Source organism: Nyctibius grandis, chromosome 26 (assembly GCF_013368605.1).
Source record: "Nyctibius grandis isolate bNycGra1 chromosome 26, bNycGra1.pri, whole genome shotgun sequence".
Taxonomy (NCBI): Eukaryota; Metazoa; Chordata; class Aves; order Nyctibiiformes; family Nyctibiidae; genus Nyctibius; species Nyctibius grandis.
This window is the reverse complement of record NC_090683.1, coordinates 472264-490970: the sequence shown is the minus strand read 5'-3', so window position 1 is coordinate 490970 and position 18707 is coordinate 472264. Positions and strand designations below refer to the sequence as shown.

At 52.2% G+C, this 18707-nt stretch overlaps 1 protein-coding gene across 1 annotated transcript; it reads left to right on the top strand.

The window, feature by feature from the left end:
- Positions 1 to 1566: 1566 nt before the first annotated feature.
- On the top strand, positions 1567 to 8875 carry LOC137673879 (von Willebrand factor A domain-containing protein 5A-like). The gene is made up of 17 exons (XM_068418938.1): positions 1567 to 1615; positions 1976 to 2223; positions 2329 to 2551; positions 2908 to 3050; positions 3205 to 3319; positions 3759 to 3886; positions 4159 to 4247; positions 4701 to 4845; positions 5163 to 5242; positions 5760 to 5871; positions 6213 to 6377; positions 6512 to 6615; positions 6973 to 7154; positions 7333 to 7539; positions 8034 to 8257; positions 8465 to 8591; positions 8796 to 8875. Exons 1-17 carry the CDS (start codon positions 1567 to 1569, stop codon positions 8873 to 8875), a joined length of 2421 nt encoding a protein of 806 aa, XP_068275039.1.
- Positions 8876 to 18707: the final 9832 nt, after the last annotated feature.

Below are 18707 nucleotides of genomic sequence, written 5' to 3'. Positions count from 1 at the left end.
CTCCCGCGGCCGCAGCAGCTCCCGCGGGGCCGCGTCCCGCAGCGCGGTTTGGAGACGCTCCCGCCCGCTCGCCCCTTTCGCTTCCGAGGCGGGGAGGGGGTCCGGGGACCCCGGTCAGATCCCCCCACCTGGGTGTCCCCTCTCCTCCCCACCCCACAGCCTCCCCGGCACCCAGGGTGCCGCTGCCCCCACAGCCCCCAGGGAACGGGGCGCAGGAGGGGGTTTGCAGCGATCTCGGCTGCGGGGGGAAGGTGTCTCCGCCCCCGGCCCTGCCTCCCCGCCCCCCCGTCCGTCTGCCCGCCCTCTCCCCGCCTCTCTCTCCATTGCCGCCGTCCCTCTGCTTACGCAGCCCCGCATCTCCCTGCCCGCCCCAACATCTCCTGCTCTGTCTCCATCCCTCCCCGTCTGTCCCTGTGTCTCATCCCTCTGCCCCGTCCTCCCTCTGCCCCTTCCTCTTGCATCTCTCCCTCCGTCCATCTGACTGTCACTCCGACCCTGCTGACTCTGGCCTTGATTCTGGTGAGTGTCTGTTTGTGCTTCCCTTTGTTATTCTGCCCTTATTCTCTGTTCACAGTCCCTGTTCACTGGGGAGAGCTTGCCCCTATTCAGTCCATCCCCCTGTCCATCCCTCACCCCTGCTCCCCCGAGGACTTCCACCCTATTTGCTCTGTCTGTCCACCCTGTCAACACGATGGTGGGGTGGGGATTTTTCTGGTGCTCCCCACCCTGTCACCGCAGAGCAGGAACTGGGGAAATTCAGGCAAATGTGTTGAACTAGAGAGATTTATGTGGATGGGTTTGGGGTGGAGAGCAGCCCCTTTCACCAGGCACTTGGCTGGAAGAAAGCCAGCTATCACTTGAACTACACCCTGCCCCCAGTGCCTTTCTGGGATTTGATCTGCTGTCATGGAATATATGACTCATTTCTCTTTCTATCATGTTCCCCCTTATTATCTGGACTTTCATCCTGCCCTTGCAAGTTCCTCCATGAACATACCCTCACATGTGCTACCTCTTCTGCAGCTACGTTCACACAATACTGTTTGTGATGGGTACCTGCTCATCTCTTCTAAAATGGACCCTTCCACCTGTCTATCCATCCATTTCAACAAAAATTCTGATGTCTCTCTGTTTGCCCACCTACGCATCCATTTGTCCCAAATGGACCTCACCTGCCAGCCTACCCATCCAGTCATGGATGGATAGCCAGGTATTGTTCATCCCAATACAGTCCCATCCATCCATCCATCCATCCACTCTTGCTTTCACACCTTCTTCCCTCCATCATCCCTTGCTATCCCTCAGTTCTCTTCAAAATTCTCCCATGGTGGGAGTGGGGTGCAGACCTCCTCAATACAGAGATACTCCTGGTGATGTCGCAGTGCTCATGAACAGCGATTTCCGAATCCCTGTGTTTGCTCTGGCTGTGCGTGGTGGCTTGGGTCTTCTAGCTATGTGTGTAGGACCGGGGAAATGGCAAGGAATCTTCACCAAACAGGGGCTGCCTGGTGGTCTCTGTGGATCTCCCCTCTTACAGTAGACCCTTCTTTCTGCAGGTCTCCAGAAATGTGGCATCAGAGCTTTGGACTTCTAAAAAAATCCTACATCTGTGACAGTGAGCTGGGGATCTGACAGCTGAGGGACATTTGGGGGATGGGGTGATGCTCCCAAAGGGGGACAAAGAAAGGAGAAAGGCAGCCATAGGGGGGAATATCTGGACTGGATCTTCCCAGAGTGAAACAAGGATGGGAATGGTCAAGAGCTCTACAGGAAATGGGTGGGGAACAGAGGTATGGGGAAAAAGGGAAGCTGGGGGTGTCGTGGGCAGACACTGTTCTGTGGCAGGCTTGTACTAGGCCCTCAGTAATGCTGGTCACCTAGGCTTGGCTTCCAGGGTGGGAACAGGCACAATACCTGAAGCAGGCCCAGCCGCCTTCTCGTGTCACTCATGGACAGACTGCATCTCTCCCAACAGCAACAGGATCCTTTTTCCTGGGGAAGGACCTCTACATACCCTTGTCCACAGTGCCTCTGTGTAGTGCTGTGGTGGATGTTGCCATCCAGGATTATGTGGCTGACGTGGCCTCTGAACTCATCTACCAGAACAAGAGTCAGATCTCCAAAGAAGTCCTCTTTGCTTTCCCCCTGGCCCCCCACATGGCCATCTACTCCTTCCAGGCCTGCAGTGAGGATGCCAAGGTCCAGGCCGTGCTGCAGGATGAGGTACCAGCATCCAGGGAGAAATGGGTGAAGCACCGCAGGGGCACGGGAGGAGCAGCCCATGGCCTGCTTGGGGATCAGCTTTCTGTCCCTCCCCTTCCCACCCAGGCCCAGCAGCTGCACGAGGCCACAGGGGGCTGGGAGAATCTGAAATACCTTCAGCATCAGTCTGAGCATCGAGGCAAAGTGCTTGCCTGCTTCCTGGGCACCCTGTCTCCTGGCAGGGAGCTGGTCGTGACCTTGCGCTATGTCCAAGAGCTGTCACGGGAGCCAGATGGAGCAGCCCGTTTCATGCTGCCGCCCACACTGCATCCCCACAACATGCACTATGGTGAGTGACCCCACAAGGAACCCGCCCTCCCAGTCACACACCCCACAGAAGGGCCACAGACTCCCCATGTACTTTATGAACAGACCCGATGAAACTTCCCTTTGCACCCACAGAGGGATCCACATTTTTCCCCTATGAAGCCCCTGGACAGATCCACGTATCCTTCCTTGTGCCCCATGAGGAGATCCACACCTCTCACACACATTGCCCATAAACAGACTTATGGACCCCTCCGTATGCCTTAATGGCAACCCCAAATTCTCTCCATATGTCCTATATATAGGTGCCAAATCCTGTGCTCCCCACCCCTGCAGGGAGAGCCTTTGCCCTCCCCAGTGCCATGTTTCTCCTTGCAGCCTGGAATTGTCTCACTAGCAAGCTGCCCTACAGCCTGCTGCTCACCGCTAGCCTGCAGTCACCCCGTGGAGTTGCCAAAGTCCAGGCCAACTTCTCCCTCACCTCTTTGATCTACACTGCCCAGGACCGCAGCACTGCACAGGCATGCCCTCAGTAGTGGCAGGATCCCGGGGGGAGCTGGGGAGGGGTGTCATCACTGAGAGAAAGGGGATGCACTGGGATGAGTGCCTGTACTCCCAGCCGAATACTGGGTCTGGTCCTCTCCTCCTGTGTGTGACCAGGCACCTCTTCTCCAGGTCTCAATGGCTGGCAGCCCCCCAAGTCACGATGATGTGGAGCTGCTGGTGTATTTTGGAGAACCCACTGCAGCCAGTGCCGTGCTGGAGAAGGGAGACCCTGGGGCCCCTCCAGGTGAGTGAAACTGGGGAGGGAACATGGGGGCACCTCTGGGCTGCAGGAGGCATTGGGGCATGGGGGAACACTGGGATTGTGGGAGGTGAGATATCACTGGACACTGGAATGGGAATGGGAGGCATTCAGATGGGATAATTTGGGTCCTGGGGCTCCAGAATGGGGTGCTGGGGACACTGTGGTGAGGTATCTGCTACAGCAGGATGCGTACGGGGAGTTCTATGTTAGGGCTCACTGGGTAGCTCTGTTGGAGGCACTGGGTTGGAATACACGGGTGCCTGGGCTGTGCAATTGGTGGACAGTACAGTAGGGTATTGAGGTACCAGTGTGGGGATCATGGGCTCTGGGACGGTGGAAGCTGAAAGCACAATAAGAAACAGAAGCAGGATGAGGAGAGTGCTCCCTATCTGGCCTTCATCCCACCCCATACCTCCCCCAGGCTCCCTGCTTGGTGATCCCATGGTGTTGGTGATGCTGGCACCCAGCATCCCCGAAGCAGTGCCTGGGCAGCGCCAGTCTGGAGAGTTCATTTTCCTCCTGGATACCACTTTTCTTGAGTGTGCACAGGTACCCTTGCAGAGCAGGGACCAGGATGGGGTGGAGGGGCAGGTTGAGGGGGAGCAGGCCAGGGCAGGCATTTATGGAGGGACAGAGATGTCAGGGGGGACTGGTGGGGCCTGAAATGGTCCTAAAATACCTCAGGTGCCCAGGGGAATTCAGGGCACTGGCTCAGGTCATTCAGGGGAGCCCAGAGATTTTAGGAGGACCAGAGTATGGACAAAGGCATCTGTACCTCTCACCAGTGCCTGCCAAGACCTGCCTGCTGTGTCTTTTCACAGGACTCCCTGCTCTTCCTTCTCAAAAGCCTGCCCCTGGGCTGCTACTTCAACATCTACTGCTATGGAGAAACCACTGCGGGCATCTACCCGTGAGCAAACATGGGGCAGGCTGGGTGCTATGGGGCTGGATTAGGTGCTGGTGGGTAGGACTGGATACTGCGGGGCATGGCTGGGTGCTGTGGGGCCGGAACGGATGCTGTGAGGCAGGGTTAGATGCTGGAGGGCAAGTGGGAATACTCTGAAACTGGCCGGTTGGGATAGGGCAAGGTTGGGTGCTGGAGGGCATGACTGGCTGCTGTAGGGCAGGGCTGGCTTCTGGGGATGGGATCTTTGCGGCATGATGGGATAGCACCTCTTGAGGGTTCTGTTGATCAAAGTCTTGTAGGAACTATGAAGCCAGGTCTCTTCAAGAACTACCATGGGGCAGGGTCTTGCAGAGGACCCTAGGGCATAGCTGTGGGAAGTGCGGTGCGGCAGGTTCTCAGGGAGCGCTAGGGCCAGCGTAGAGCAATGTGTTCTCCAGCCATGCTGTGCCTCTGCAGGCGAAGTGCTGAATATACGCAGGACAACCTGACCGAGGCCATGCGGCGCATCCCCTCCACCGGCTCCAGTTTGGGTGACACCGATCTGCTGGGAACCCTCCGCTCAATCTACAATACCCCTCAACCCCATGGGCACATGCGCCAGGTCTGGGTGAAGGGGCATGGAGGGGTGGAGGGACAGGTGTCCCAGAAGGAGAGAGAGGACACAGGAGGGTGGGTGGAAGGAGCCACCCAAAGTCCGTGCTGGTCACAAGGGAACAAGAAGGATACTGTGGGTGTGGGGGAATGGAGCAGTGGGTCTATATCTTTGGGGGTGTCTGTCCCAGAGTGGGACGGCTCTCCCTGGGGTAGTCTCTCTATAGGAGGTCTCTCTCCTGGGCCCCTCTCTCTATTTCAGGGCCCTGCTCTCCCCATTTTGGTGTCCCTGTGCAGGGCACCACCACTCATGTCCCCTGTCTCCAGCTCTTCATCTTCATGACGGGGCTACCCCCTGACAACGAAGCCATCGCAGCTGAGGTCTGCCGTCACCGCAACAGCCACCGGTAACGGGGACTCCCTGCCCCCAGTCCTCTAGTCGCCCTTCCTGATGTCCAATCATTTCCATCCCTGATGAGGGCTCCTGTCCACCAGTGCCTGTCCCAATCCTTGGGCCCCTCCAGATTCCCAAAGACCCTTCCCACCCTGCACAGCTCTCCGGTGCCAAGCCCCTATGTGCGAGTCTTTGCTTACTACTCCCACAACCAAGGCACCCTTCACAGAGTGAGCGGGGAGACTGAGGCACAGGGCTTGCACACCCTGATGTGACCCAGGCTCTGCCTCAGCCCCACTAGACTGACCCCAGCTCTGCCCCAAGTCCCAGCTCTCCTCTGCCAGCTCCCTCTCTGACGCCAGCTCCAACCCCAGTCCCTCACTCCCTGCTCTTCCTCCTGCCTCCTTGCTCTGCACCCCGGCTTTGTTCCCCCAGCTCTAACTCCAGCCTGTGTTCTCCAGCTCTGTCCCATTATCTTTGCATCCACCTCTGGCTCTCATTTCTAACACCTTTCCCTGCTTCCCCCACAGGTGTTTCACCTTCTGCTTCTCCACAGACAGCGCTTCCCTGGCTGTGGCCATGGCCAGGGAGACAGGGGGTGAAGCTGACTACGTCTGCTCTGACAACAGTATGGCAGTTGTGGTAGGAACCCAGGAGCCCTGGCAGGTCCCCCTCTATTCCACAGACACACTGAGTTCCAAGTACCCCAGCAGCTGGACTGCTCACACACAGTAATCAAGACTCACGTGCCCCAGGAACCCCAGCACTTGGGCTTCCCCTGACCCTACCCCACTGCCCCACCCCACTCTCAGTGCCTGGGCTTCTGCCCCATTATAACCCACAGACCTGACTGTGCCCAGGGAACTCAGCTGGTGCGGGGTACCCCACACATTCCACTGTCCCCCAGGGAACCCCAACACCGGGGGCCACGGGCTGAACCCCAGTGGAGCTGCCAGCTGTGGTGTCCTGCCCTCTGTCCCCAGGTGCTGAAGAGCCTGAAGCGGGCCCTCCAGCCAGCAGCTGAGGGAGTCTCTTTGAGCTGGACCCTGCCCCATGGCTTGGAGGTTGAGGTACTGGGGGGCACCCCTCAGTTCATCTTTCAGGGTCAGCACAGCCTCCTCTACGCCCAGATCCATGGACAGGCACAGGTGAGAGCTGGGACTAGAGTCACCCCCAGTTACCTCCCAATAGCCTCCCAGTAACCACCAGTAATCTTCCCAATATCCCCCAGTTACCATTCTGTGTCCCCAGTAACCTCCAGCATCTTCCCATGTGTTCCCAGGATATGACAGTGGCGAAGGGGGCCATGACCTTGCAGTACAGCCTGGACGGCCAGGATGTCACTCACACGATTGAATTCCCACTGTGCCCACAGGGAGATGGCCGGTGAGAGCCTGTCCTAAGGGGATATGCAGGCATCCCCCTTGTTTCTGGCATGGACTCCAGCTGAGAGGGGGCCCAGACAACTTATGCATTCTCACCTCCCGCACACAATCCCAAACTGGCAGGGTACCCAGGTGGCCAAGCATGCTCTCCTTCCTTGCTTTGACCCCAAAGGGATAGGGCCCAGGAAACTGGGCATCACTTCCCTCCAGACAGACGAGGATGCAGGCACCCATGTTTTCCCTCTGTCCATCCCTACCCCTGAAGGGAGAGAACCCAGGCATCCAGGCTCTCTCTCTGTACACTTTTCCCAGAGTGGAGACGAGCCAGGTGGTCAGGCTCGCCCCATTCTGTCCCCAGGCTGGCTGGGCATCGGCTGGCCGCGAGACGCTTGCTGAAGAGGTTGTTGCGAGAGGTTGCGAGTGGGTCAGGGGATGAACCAAGGCATCGCGCAGTTGAGATCAGCCTCACTTCGGGGATCATCTGCCCCTTTACCAGCTATGTGGGGGTTCGCACATCACAGAGGGTCACCTGGCACCGAGGTAAGGAGAGACACTTGCGGGAAAGAGCTGGGAGGGAAGCTCCATGGGAAGTTCTCATTCCACTGGAGCTGGAGCCCCAGCCACAGGGCACCCCCAGTCTCACAGGTCAGGCCCCATCACCACCAGGTGCTTCTTTCCATGTGCTTAATTCAGCTCCTTTCCCTGTTTGCCCTCAAAGGGCCCCTGGCCCTGTTGCCACCCCGCCAGTCACTCATCCCCTGCCAGATCCTTGAGCTTCGTGGCTCCGGTAGAGTCTCTTCCTGCTATCCTAAGAGCATCTGGGAGCCACCTGGCTGGCTGACAGCAGTGTCTGCATCATGGCTTGCCCTCCGTCGACTCACCCATGGCATTGCTGCCCTGCCCCAGCGAGGGGCTTGCTCAAAAGGTATGGGGCCTTGACCCAGATGGGAGATGTAGGGATAATCTAATTCTTACAGGAGGGTTATGCTGCCATGTCTTGCCCATGGCATGGAAACCAATGAATTTTGCTTTTAACCCTTCCGTTGGTTACCCTTAAACCTGCAAGTCCTTCAGTAAATATGAGACCCAGCTCGGGGACATCCAGGGAGGGGACAGGGATGGTGCTGGATCACAAATAATGTTTGGATAAAATGTGTTGGGGGGCAATCAAGAGAGGTCTTGGGACACACCTGGGCAGGAATGACAGGAGAAGAGGCAATGGTCAGGGTTGGGGATGAGTTAGTGGTGTCCAGAAAGGGCTGTGGATAGGACTGCTTTGGGGACATGCAGGAAGGGGCTTAGACTGCAGATAGCTGCCCAAAGAAAAGCAGAGACAATGTTCTGGGGCATTGCACAGGGGAGTAGAGAGGGGTCAGCTTCCTGTGATTCTCCCAACCCTCCTCTTCACATCTCCCACAGAATGTAAACCACCACCACCATCTATTTCTTCTCTCAAGTATGTGGATCCCTGGGCATTTGCTGCATGTTCCCCACATTTTGGGACTTGGCTCACCAAAGCCATCGCGGAGTGCCAGGAGCTGGTGGCACTGCAGAATGTAGACGGCTCCTGGGCTCTCAGCTCAGGCTTGGCCTCTGTGCTGGAAGTCGATGAGGCTGAAATCAAGGGAAAGATGCCTGCTGAGGTAAGGGGAGAACCTCTTATGGTGGCAGCGTGTCATCCTGGGGCAGTGGGAACCCCTTGGCTGGTGGCAATGCTGGCATCCCAAGGGCAGCCAGAGAGGAATGAAGGGATCAGAAACCAGAAGCCACAAAGGAACAGGGGGAAAGCAGTGAGGGGCAGGGGGGATGCTCAGCACTGCATGCAAGTCTGCGTCATTGTTTTCCTACAGGTCATGGAGCCAAGCATCTGGGCCACAGTGCTGGCTGTGACCTGGCTGCACAGGAACAACAAGTCTTACCAAGACCTCTGCGAGCTGCTGGAGGCCAAAGCTGTGACTTGGCTGTGCACCCGAGCTGGTGAGTCTTGAGGGTCCTTTTCCTGCTGATCTCCACAGCACAACCACCTCCCTTCTCTCTCCAGTGGGACCTGCCTCACCCCTTCTCAGGACCACAGTTTCCTGGGGGCAGGTGAAGGAGCCCTGTGTCCCCTTTCTCCTTTCCATCTGCGGACTCTCCCTCCTGCCTGACTCCCCTAGTGCCCCTGTGTCTCCCTGATTGCAGTGTCCCAGCTACACAAGTGCCTGGAGGCAGCCAACACCCTCCTGGGGAGCAGCGTGAATCCAAGTGTCTTCAGGCTCTGAGCTCGACCCATGCCTTGTGCTACAGACCGGCAGCACCTGCAGAGCTGAAAAGGGCCAGAAAGTACAGCTTAAATTCACCTACTGTGCTGGGATACCAGTGTTGCTACCAGCTGGGGCCTTACATTACAAATGAATTCTCACTGCTTATGTCTCTTACTAGTTGGGCTGAACCTGTATCATGCTGAACTCCTCAAGAGAAAACCTCTAGTTCAGAGCCTCCAGCGTGTTTGGTTTAGGTGGAGGTGGGAGTGGGAAGGAAGCCTCACATTCCCCAGTGGTTGCCCTTCCCGAATTTGGGTTTGGCAAAATGGGCTACTGGCCTTCACAAAGATGGAGACATGGTTTAGTGGTGGACTTGGCAGTGTTAGGTTAACGGTTGGACTCGATGATCTTAAGGGTCTTTACCAACTTAAATGATTCTATGATTCTATGGTTTCTGTCTTGACAAGAGTGTGCTGTGCACACTAGAAAAGATGAGTGTCTAGAGGTGTCAACAGCAGGCACAATAGCAGTGGTTCCCAATGACAGACTCCTGCTGTACCCCACTTGCTGACCTCCTCATTTTACCCCAAAAGTCCAGGCTGTGTCAGGAACTCCCATATCTGCATTGCCATGTAAAGCAATCATTTTGGAAGTAAAATGCTCATCTACATCAGACCCAGCCCATCATAATGTCCAAGGAACTCATGTGGGGCGGGATTGATTTGAAAACTCAGCACGTTGGAGGTGGAACTTCAGGAGCTTTTGATTAGCAAACCAGTCACGCAATGTACTCCTTCCTGCTCCAGGGCCCTGAAATCATGGGTCTCATTCCATGTTGGCAAAGTCTCTCGCTGATTTTCCAATAAACAGTGAATCTTCTGCAAGCCAAAACGTGTGACATAGCCTTTATTTCAATTGGGTCTACGATCTTTCCTTCCAGGGGCCATCTATGAGTCACCAGGAGGGGCGTGAAAGGAGAGCTGTGTATTGTAACACAGTAGATAAGGTGCTGCCATTGCTCTCGGAAGAGCACAGACCAGTTCAACCTTAGCAAGACAAGAGCTGAGGACTTGCCAGGCTTTTTCTAGACTTCTTTTAGCTTGAATTTATTTCAGCTGGATCTTAGTGGTAGTGGCTGTAGTGTTGACTTTGCCCAGCAGATTGATGACTGATGTCTAACTTATCCCAGCCGTAACAAAATTTGTCAGGTGATTAATGTCCAACTCAGTTTGAGCTTTAACTTTTTAACAGCATTGGAGCGTGTGACTGAAAATAAATGCTGTTCTCCCTTTAAGCTTCACCTCTGCTGTCTGGAGCAGACACAGTGCAAATGTCTGTGTGCACTGGCAACCCCCTCTTGCCCTGGAGATCAGTGGGGAGACAGAGGAGTCACCTTAACCAAAGATGTAAATAGGATGGGAATGTGCCCTCCAATACTCCTTGGGGTGTAAGGAGGAAATAAGGGTGTTGGCGATCTCACATTTTGGAGAAGTGAATTATGACTGTGAGGAAATCCTGGTAGCTCAGCTTCAGCCACCGACAAATGCATTGTTGATCCAGGGAGAAGTTTTGGCTTCTTCCCTCCAACAGACTCCCATGGTGACTCACTGGGTGACTCATCTGACCATACTTTATTGGTCTCCATGGCCTGGAGGGAATACCACACTCTGCTTCTTTCTCCTTGTTGACGATTGGCAGAGGCTGAACAGGCAACCTCAGTCAGCCACGGCTGCCTAATTCTGAAAGAGTCAATCCCATTATAGTCTTCTGCAGGTTGTGAGCTGAATCCCCTTCCCGGATCCTCACTGGGCTCTGCTGCGTCAGTTTGGCAAAGCCTGTGCTTGTTGCCCCACCTCAATTTCTATTTTTCTCAGAGCAGGCTGAAATGCTTTGGAGGTCTGGGGAGGGACAGCCATTGCCTGAGCTGTTGAAACAGTTCGCACCAGCTCAGAGCTTTCATCCTGCACAGGGATACACTTATGCAGGGCTCCCTTCCTGAAATCCCAAGGGAGACACCCTCCAGGACACTGATTATTTCCATAGCACCAGGAAATGCCATTCAGGTGCTTCAGGCCCAGAGCTCCATCTATGGAAGGAAGAGTGAAAGAGCTGAACTTTCTGTTGGCCTTCCTGTGAGATCAGGGTTTTCAGAGGTAATAGGGAGGGAAGCGTTATGGGGCAGAAGAGGTGACACCCAGACCTGAGTCTTTGTTCCCAGGCACCACCACAGGAAAGGTCATCACTTTATGCTGAAGATCAGATGAAAGTGCCGTGTTTGCTGAGGCACATCTGGGCTATTCTGATTTAGCCAGTGTGTCTTTATGCAGTGAAAACGAGAGGCAAAGATATGTGGCTTAGTTCTGCTCTTTCCTGGATGTCTTTCTCCTGCTGTCCCTTCTGAAATTCTAGAGAGCATGTTTGTGGGTGTTGAGTTACAGCTGTGCAGTTACGGTGTTGGACCCAGCCCTGGGACACTTACACACCCCAGCTGAGATGTTGGAGGAGCTTGGGAAGAGTATAGGTCAAGGTGGCCAATACTTCTCACTTCATCTTCCACTGGGGGGGATGTTCCATAAAACACGCCTTCTCTCTTCGTAACCTGGGTTTTCATCTCACTCCTTCAGGTTTTTAACACTTAACTCTCATCCATTTGCCCAGGAGATTTGGAAACTCTTCATTCACAGTGTTCAGTGGGGGAATCTCTCCAAATTCCACCTGTCACCAGCATTTCCAGACACAATTAATCCCAGCCTGGGAGAAAAGTGTATTAGAGTTTGGGTGCATCACCTTTTTGAGTGGCCTGTCCATCCCAGGATTTCTATGGACCACCTGGGTGCTTTCCTTCAGCATCTCCATCTCACTGTAAAGGCTCAAAAGTCATGGGGAGGAAATCAGCAGGTCATCACTGTGCTTATCCACAATGTTGGGAAAACCCTAGGATGCAGTCTTGGCAGATGGTTCTGTTCCTCAAGCATGGACTTTCCCTGAGCACGCACTCAGGCTCACAATGGGTATTTACCACCAGCATGCACTAGGTGATGCTCCTTCCCCACTTCACCCTCTGTTCACTCAGCCTCTTACTCAGCACAGAGCCCCAAACCACAGCTGAAAGCTCAGAGGTACTCAACACCTGCAGCGCCAATTCTTCTACTGACAGGAGAAAGGGCATCTGATATGACATGACATCAGTTGTGTGTTTTCCTCGGTTATTGGGGAGGAAAGTGTAAAGCAGTATTAGGCAGTGAGGAAAGAAACTGCGACTGTAAAAAGTATACGTGTAGAGATCTGTAATACCTTACACAGACTGTGGCCTGTGGTTATGACAATCACAGCAACAGCAGATGCATTTACGTCAGTTATGTTCGTATATTGCCAGTGTGTGTCTACAATATCGCTGTGATATGATTAGCCCTGACAATCGGCAGTGGATACCTATCAAAAACTTAGTCACACAGTCAGGGTCACCATTAGCAGTACAGTGTCATAGTTACGCAGGCACTTTCAGATGCCTTAGGACAAGCACTCTCAGATCCCTGAGAGCTACCAACTTGCTGAGGTCCACAAGACCTGTGTACTGGCTCTTAGAGTCCACACTCAGGGCCCAGGGGTTTCAAGATCATCCCACCCGACATGTCGAGGTGGCCTGGAGAAGACCTTGCCTCCCGTTCTGCACCAGGAGGTGCTGGTTTGCTGCGATCCCAGTAAGAAAAGCACTCCGACCCTGTAAACTATCATTTAAATTGCTATTTATTACAGATAACTCTATAAAGAAAGAGAGGATAACATAGAAAATTGTATGTCCCTTCAGACGCTGGGAAGGCCAAGCTGTGCAGCCCCAGCTGGGTCTCCAGCCCGGGTGCAGCCCGCCGCACAGACCCCGTGTGAGGAAGGGTCGCTCGAGCTGCCAGAGGATTTTCTTGAGGGGAAACAACTGCATTTACCATTTCCACTGTCGGACAGAAAGGGTGTTCACGTGTTCACACGGGAACTTGTGGCTGCTCTGTCAGACCCGGGCAGGACAGGCCGGTGCTGCCATCACCAGCACGGAGCACGCGCTGCCCGCGGGCTGCTCCGGTACCAGGAGCTGCGGAGGTTGTTCTGCGGCCGGGGCTGCGTGTGGCACCGCCAGGCTGAGGGACATGGGCTGTGTGCGGCACGGCTCGGCCCGGCATGGCTCAGCAGAGCATGGCCCAGCACAGCATGGCCCAGCATGGCTCAGCACAGCCCGGCATGGCTCAGCACAGCATGGCCCGGCACGGCTCGACTCAGCCGAGCACGGCTTGGCCCGGCACGGCCTGGCACAGCCCAGCCCAGCCCAGCCCTGCTCAGGCCTGAGCCTCCTCAGGTGAGCTGTTACATGGACCACTAACTCCTCAACACGCGATGGGCTTCGTTCAGGATCGCTGCACCACCACAGCACTTTATTAGATGGGGGGGTCTTCACTGATGATTTTCCTGCTGGTCTCACCCCATGACCTTTGAGCTGGCCTTTTCTCCCTTCTCATGTCAATGGTCTGTGACTTTCTGTGCTTCCTCCGTCTCTCCAGACACGTTGCTGTTCATTGTCCCTGTTAGGTCAGTTCTGTCTTCCTGAAGAAGCTCTGAGATGGACCCAGAGGCAATCGGCCACTTTGCCCTTGTTCTGCAGTTGTTCTATCAGTGATGTTACTGCAGTGTCCATCCTGGGACGTTAATAATTAGCCAGATACACTCCTGCAGCAATTCAGCAAGCGACATTAGCTTCTGTCTGTACACAAACCTAAGTGTATTTGTGCTGGTCCCTTTTTCACTTACTGTGGGTCTGAGATTTAAATCTCCTCTTACACACTAAGTTGTCTTTCTCCTGCTGACAGCAAAAGCAACTCCGTCCTTTACACCTGTGAAGAGAGTACTGGGAATAACTTCAGGCACAGCAATTGGGCTGTTGAAGTCTGAGCCAATGCTGGTTCCCTTTTCATTCCATAGCGAGTAAAAAGTACCTTCACGGGGTAACTCGTCTGTTTGGTGGAAGGGAGTGCTCCTAGGACGAGCTCTCTCCAAGAACCTGTTCCTTTTCTCGCACTAAGCGTGGAGCCCCTAAAGGGAGCATGAATACAGCCTGATGTGTGCAAAACACTGCTCTCTCTGGTAATATTTTCTTTCACAAACATTGCCTCTCTCACAGGTGCCCTTTCTGACAAGAGGGGAAAAGAAAGACCAAGAACACTGCATGGAGAAAGGGGAATGGGAAAAACAGATGTCACCGAGAGAGTTTCTCCTGCTGGGAGTCAGGAATGCACCTGATCCCAGGTGCCTCTTTTCCTCCTCTCTCTCATTGTCCGTGCAGAGACCGTGCTTGGGAACATCTTCATTGTTGTGCTGGTGGCGACACACCAGCATCTCCACAGCCCAATGTATTACTTTCTGGTGAATTTGACCAGCTTGGAGATCTGCTACACTTCCATCAACCTGCCCAGGCTGCTGGAAAACTTCCTGACTGGGGACAGGACCACCTCTGCTCAGGACTGTACGGCTCAACTCTATTTCTTTGGATCTCTTGCAGTGTTTGAGGGTTACTTGCTGGCCATCATGTCCTGCCATCAGTACCTGGCCATATGTCACCCCATGGTCTATACACGCATGATGCACTGGAAGGTGATTTTCCAGCTGGCAGCTGGCTCTTGGCTTGGCGGAATGACGAGTTCCACAATCATCACGTACTTCTCAAGCCAACTGAAGTTTTCTGGCCCCAGTCCAACTGACCACTCCTGTGATATGATCTCTTTGCTGGAGCTCTCCTGTAGTGACACCAGGCTGCTGTAATGTCCATCCCAGATGTAGTCTTGCCATTTTTGTTCACTCTGGCATCCTGTGTCTGCATTACAGATGCCATCCTGAGGATCCCATCGAGCACGGGGAGGCAGAAATCCTTTTCTACCATGTGTGAGGAGTGAAAGCCTTCTCACACATCACTGTGGGCAGCATTTTCTAAGGGACACTTCTTACTCTCTGTTTGCTGCCTGGGACTCCTCCACTGAGAAACCTGAACAAAACCTTCTCCTTTTTCTACACCATCCTCACACCCCTGGTCAACCCACTGTAAGCCTGAGGAACAGAGAGGCCAAACAAACTTGAGAAAAGCTGTCAGAAAAGCTGTGGCCTGCACTGAGAGTACACACTAGCTGCACCACTGGCTGCAAAACACTCCCATTTCTTGTCAAAACTGTAGGGATTATGTGGAGGGCATATATTACGTACCAGGTACATCTCTGGAGGTGTCTGGCTTTCAGAACACTTTCAGAAAGGCAGTGGGGGGTGAGGGATGCGAGGGAAGAATTGCTTTGAGAATGTGAAATATATTCTCCTGATTCGTGTCAGTATAAAACAATACAAGGGTAGCATGATGAAATGTAACCCTCTTTGTATATGTAACCGTTCTGTCTCTTCCTTGTATGACCACAGACATAGGGGAAGCAGGATGGTATGTATATAACTCCTGTTTCTTACAAAAGCCACCTAACAAATACTTTAGTATACCAGCTTAACCGGCTTTGTTGCTAACCGCATAATGATAGATAAGAGAAACCTGAAGAAGACCCTAAGGGGTGAAGAACACCCGCGCTGAAGAAGATATGCCTATTCCTGAAAGTGCATACGCTGAAGAAGATATGTATACTCCTGGAATTTATTTACAAGGATCAACCTTTTCTTAGAATAGTTATAAATATGTATTAGTATAAGGAACCAATGGGGTATCACATGACGGGAAAAAGAGAGGGAGGAGATTTTAAGAAAAACGTATAAAAAGAGGGAAACTGAATATGAGGGGTGTGCGTCTTGGTGGAGCGGAGACTCCCGGCTCACCCAGCGCTGTTTGCTTATCTCTATTTGTTAACAAATTATAAACTTTAATCCTATTGGGACTTAGTCATTTATCACAAGAAGCATGAGTCTTCACTAAAAGGTAGTGGAAGAAAATGTCTTTGCCTTGTCCCTTTGAGGTAAAGAGAACATTCTTGCATGTGGGAACTATATACACAAGAACCGCATGCACAGGACTGCAGAAATGAGCTTGGCATAGGAGGGAAGATAATATTCCTTCATAAGATACCGAGAAAGACCATCCAGAAAGCTTCTGGGGGTAATCAGGCTTGTGCACCTTGAAAACCAGCAGTTTCAGCAACCTGGCAAGGCTACTTGTAGAGAGACTACTGCTCCAGATGTGTGCCATGAATTGCAGGGTTTGAGGTTGTGCTGGCTGTGGTGGGCTAGCCATGAAAAACGAGCTAGACATGAGAAGGAGGAGTTAGAAGAAGGAAAGGGTACTTGGGAAAGATTTCACCCTCCCCCAAGTAGAAGTTCACAGTTCAGTTGCTAAAACTTCACCTCATCTGCTCTTTTAGTTTTGGTTTGTTCTGTTGTTTGGTTTGGGTTTTTGTTTTTACAGTCATTAACCTTTACTGTTCTTGTTTGCTTAGCATTTGCAAAACAATCACACCTAATTCTAAATTTGTGTCCTCTGGGTGTTTAACACCTTTCTTTGAAAACCAGCCTGATCAGCTAAGGGAAGGTATTGTGCTTGTGTGACTGCCCCAGTCAGAACTTGCGAGGAGGTGTCTCGGGCGCTGTGGCTTTTTAGTGCGAGCAAGGTCTGAGTCATTGCCAGAAGGCTTATGGACAGCGGTGAAGGGCATGTTCCTCGGGTGTCTGGAAAAGTGATGCGTTAACACTTTCTTCTGGCCTCAGGTTGCAGGTAGGATGTGCTGATATTATCATTCATGGTTGCTGTGATCCTCCTTTTCAGACTTTCAGGGCAGAACCTCTTTCAATTATCCACCGCGATGCATGCAGCCCACCACAGCTGATTCCCAGGAGGCTGCTAACCCCAGTGCCATGGGATAATTCATGCATGGGCCTTTTTGCTTCCACTTCAGATGGGACAAACCAAATTTCAGATCATGTTCCTGTTGAAAAACCGAATGCCCTGAGGGCCCAGAGAAATGGGACAGGGCTCACCTTCCAGGAGACCAGGGTCTTCTGAGATGCGCTGGAAAAAACTGACACCCAGGGTAACAACGTCCCTCTGAGCTGGCTCGCAGGAAGAGAAAGCTGGAGGCAGAACTGGTGATGGGTCTTCTCAAATGCCAACTCCCTGTCTAGCCTGTTGAACTTTCAAGAGTATCAAGTACTGGAAGGGCACCTAAGTCATTCCGATACAGATAACACAGTGCTGTAAAGGTCCTTGAGGTGGGAAGGGGATGCTGCATTTTTCACTCTTCTGCTGTCTTACACATTCTTTGTTTTATTGACATGTTCCCATGGATGGGAAAAGTGCTGATAAGGGATCTATTTCAGTCTGACACCTGAGCAAAACTAAAACATTAGTGGGAGCAACAGAGAGGAACAAAAAGGCTGATTAATCCTCACAGAGTGCTTATGGGTTCTGTTAACAATCCAAATATCAGCTGGTCATTTTTCCTGGTACTAATAATACTTGTGAAAAAGGTCTGTCAGGCTATGATTGCCTGTACGTATCTTGCATATGAAGAAGAGAAAACAAGCAGCATCTTTAACACAAAGGCAGCTGGTAGGAGTAGGGGTTCATCACCCAACCCTTTGTCTGGGTCTGAGGTAAATGTTGAGTCTCTGTTGGTGTTTTTGAGGGCTGTCTCTCTGCAGTGGGCTGATTGTGGTCAGAGCTGCGGGCTTTCTCCTGTGTGAAGAAGAAAAAGGGGCTGCTTTAAATCCCTGGGTGTTTGGGATAGGAAAAAAGGATTTCAAGCATGTGACGTAAGGGTAGTGAGACAAATACCTGAGAAAAAAAATGAGTAATGGTTTGTAAAAATCTTTGACAGCAAAATTAATGGGAGCAGGGTTGGGGATGGGAAGGAAAAACTTGCAGGAGCCAAAACTCTTTAGAGTTCTGTTCTTGCAGATGGAAATGTTTGGAATTTCAGATAGAAGCTGCTGTTGATATAGTGACGTTTGTATTTGTGTTTGAACATTAACTTAGGGTACTTGCTAATTGCTTAAAGATGCATGCAGGATACATTTTGTCAGGATACATCTGGTTCACCTGGAGGGAAAGAAGATATTGTCCTTCACTACATCGTGGATTTAGCTTGAGAACAGGCAAAAGAAGATATTGTCCTTATCTACATCTTGGGAGGGTAGCCAGAAGAAGAACAAAGGACTATCCCAGAACATAAGGACTTTAGTCAGTGGTCTGTTTAAAACAAACTAATAACTATTGTTTAATGTAAATCAACCTTGACAGAAGTATTAATTTTAGGATGCCCTGCAGTAAATGATGCTCATTATAATACATTATAATGCTAAAAAAACACACCCACAGGTCAAAAAGACCCTTGCCCAGGTGAAGATGCTTCCCCTGAGCATGTGTAGATCGTATAAATATGACTAAGCGTTTATGTTAATTGTAATAATATATATTAACCAATGAAAAGTATGTTATGCAAATAGAGGGATGAACTCATGTAATTCCTTGTGTATAAAAAGGTGCTGGGATTCGCAGTAGGTGTGCTTGATTTGTGGATGATTCCACCGAGCACCCTGCACAGAATAAATACAATGTCTCTCCTGAGCGTGCGAGATCGGTTCATTGCACGCCGGGCGCGAATCCGCTTTTCGGACAACACTGTAGCTGAGGTAGAGCAAAACCAAAATGAGAAAAACTTCTGCATGAAAGCTTTCATTTCAGTTTGAACCAGGATCATTCTGCTGTAACAAAAATCCCTAGTTCTATGCTGAATCAAAACAAGCTGCTGCTTTTTGTTGTGAACGTCAGTGGTTTCCTTAATGAGCACTGGAAGGCTAATTCGATCTTTATCAAATCATGAATGCTCCCCTC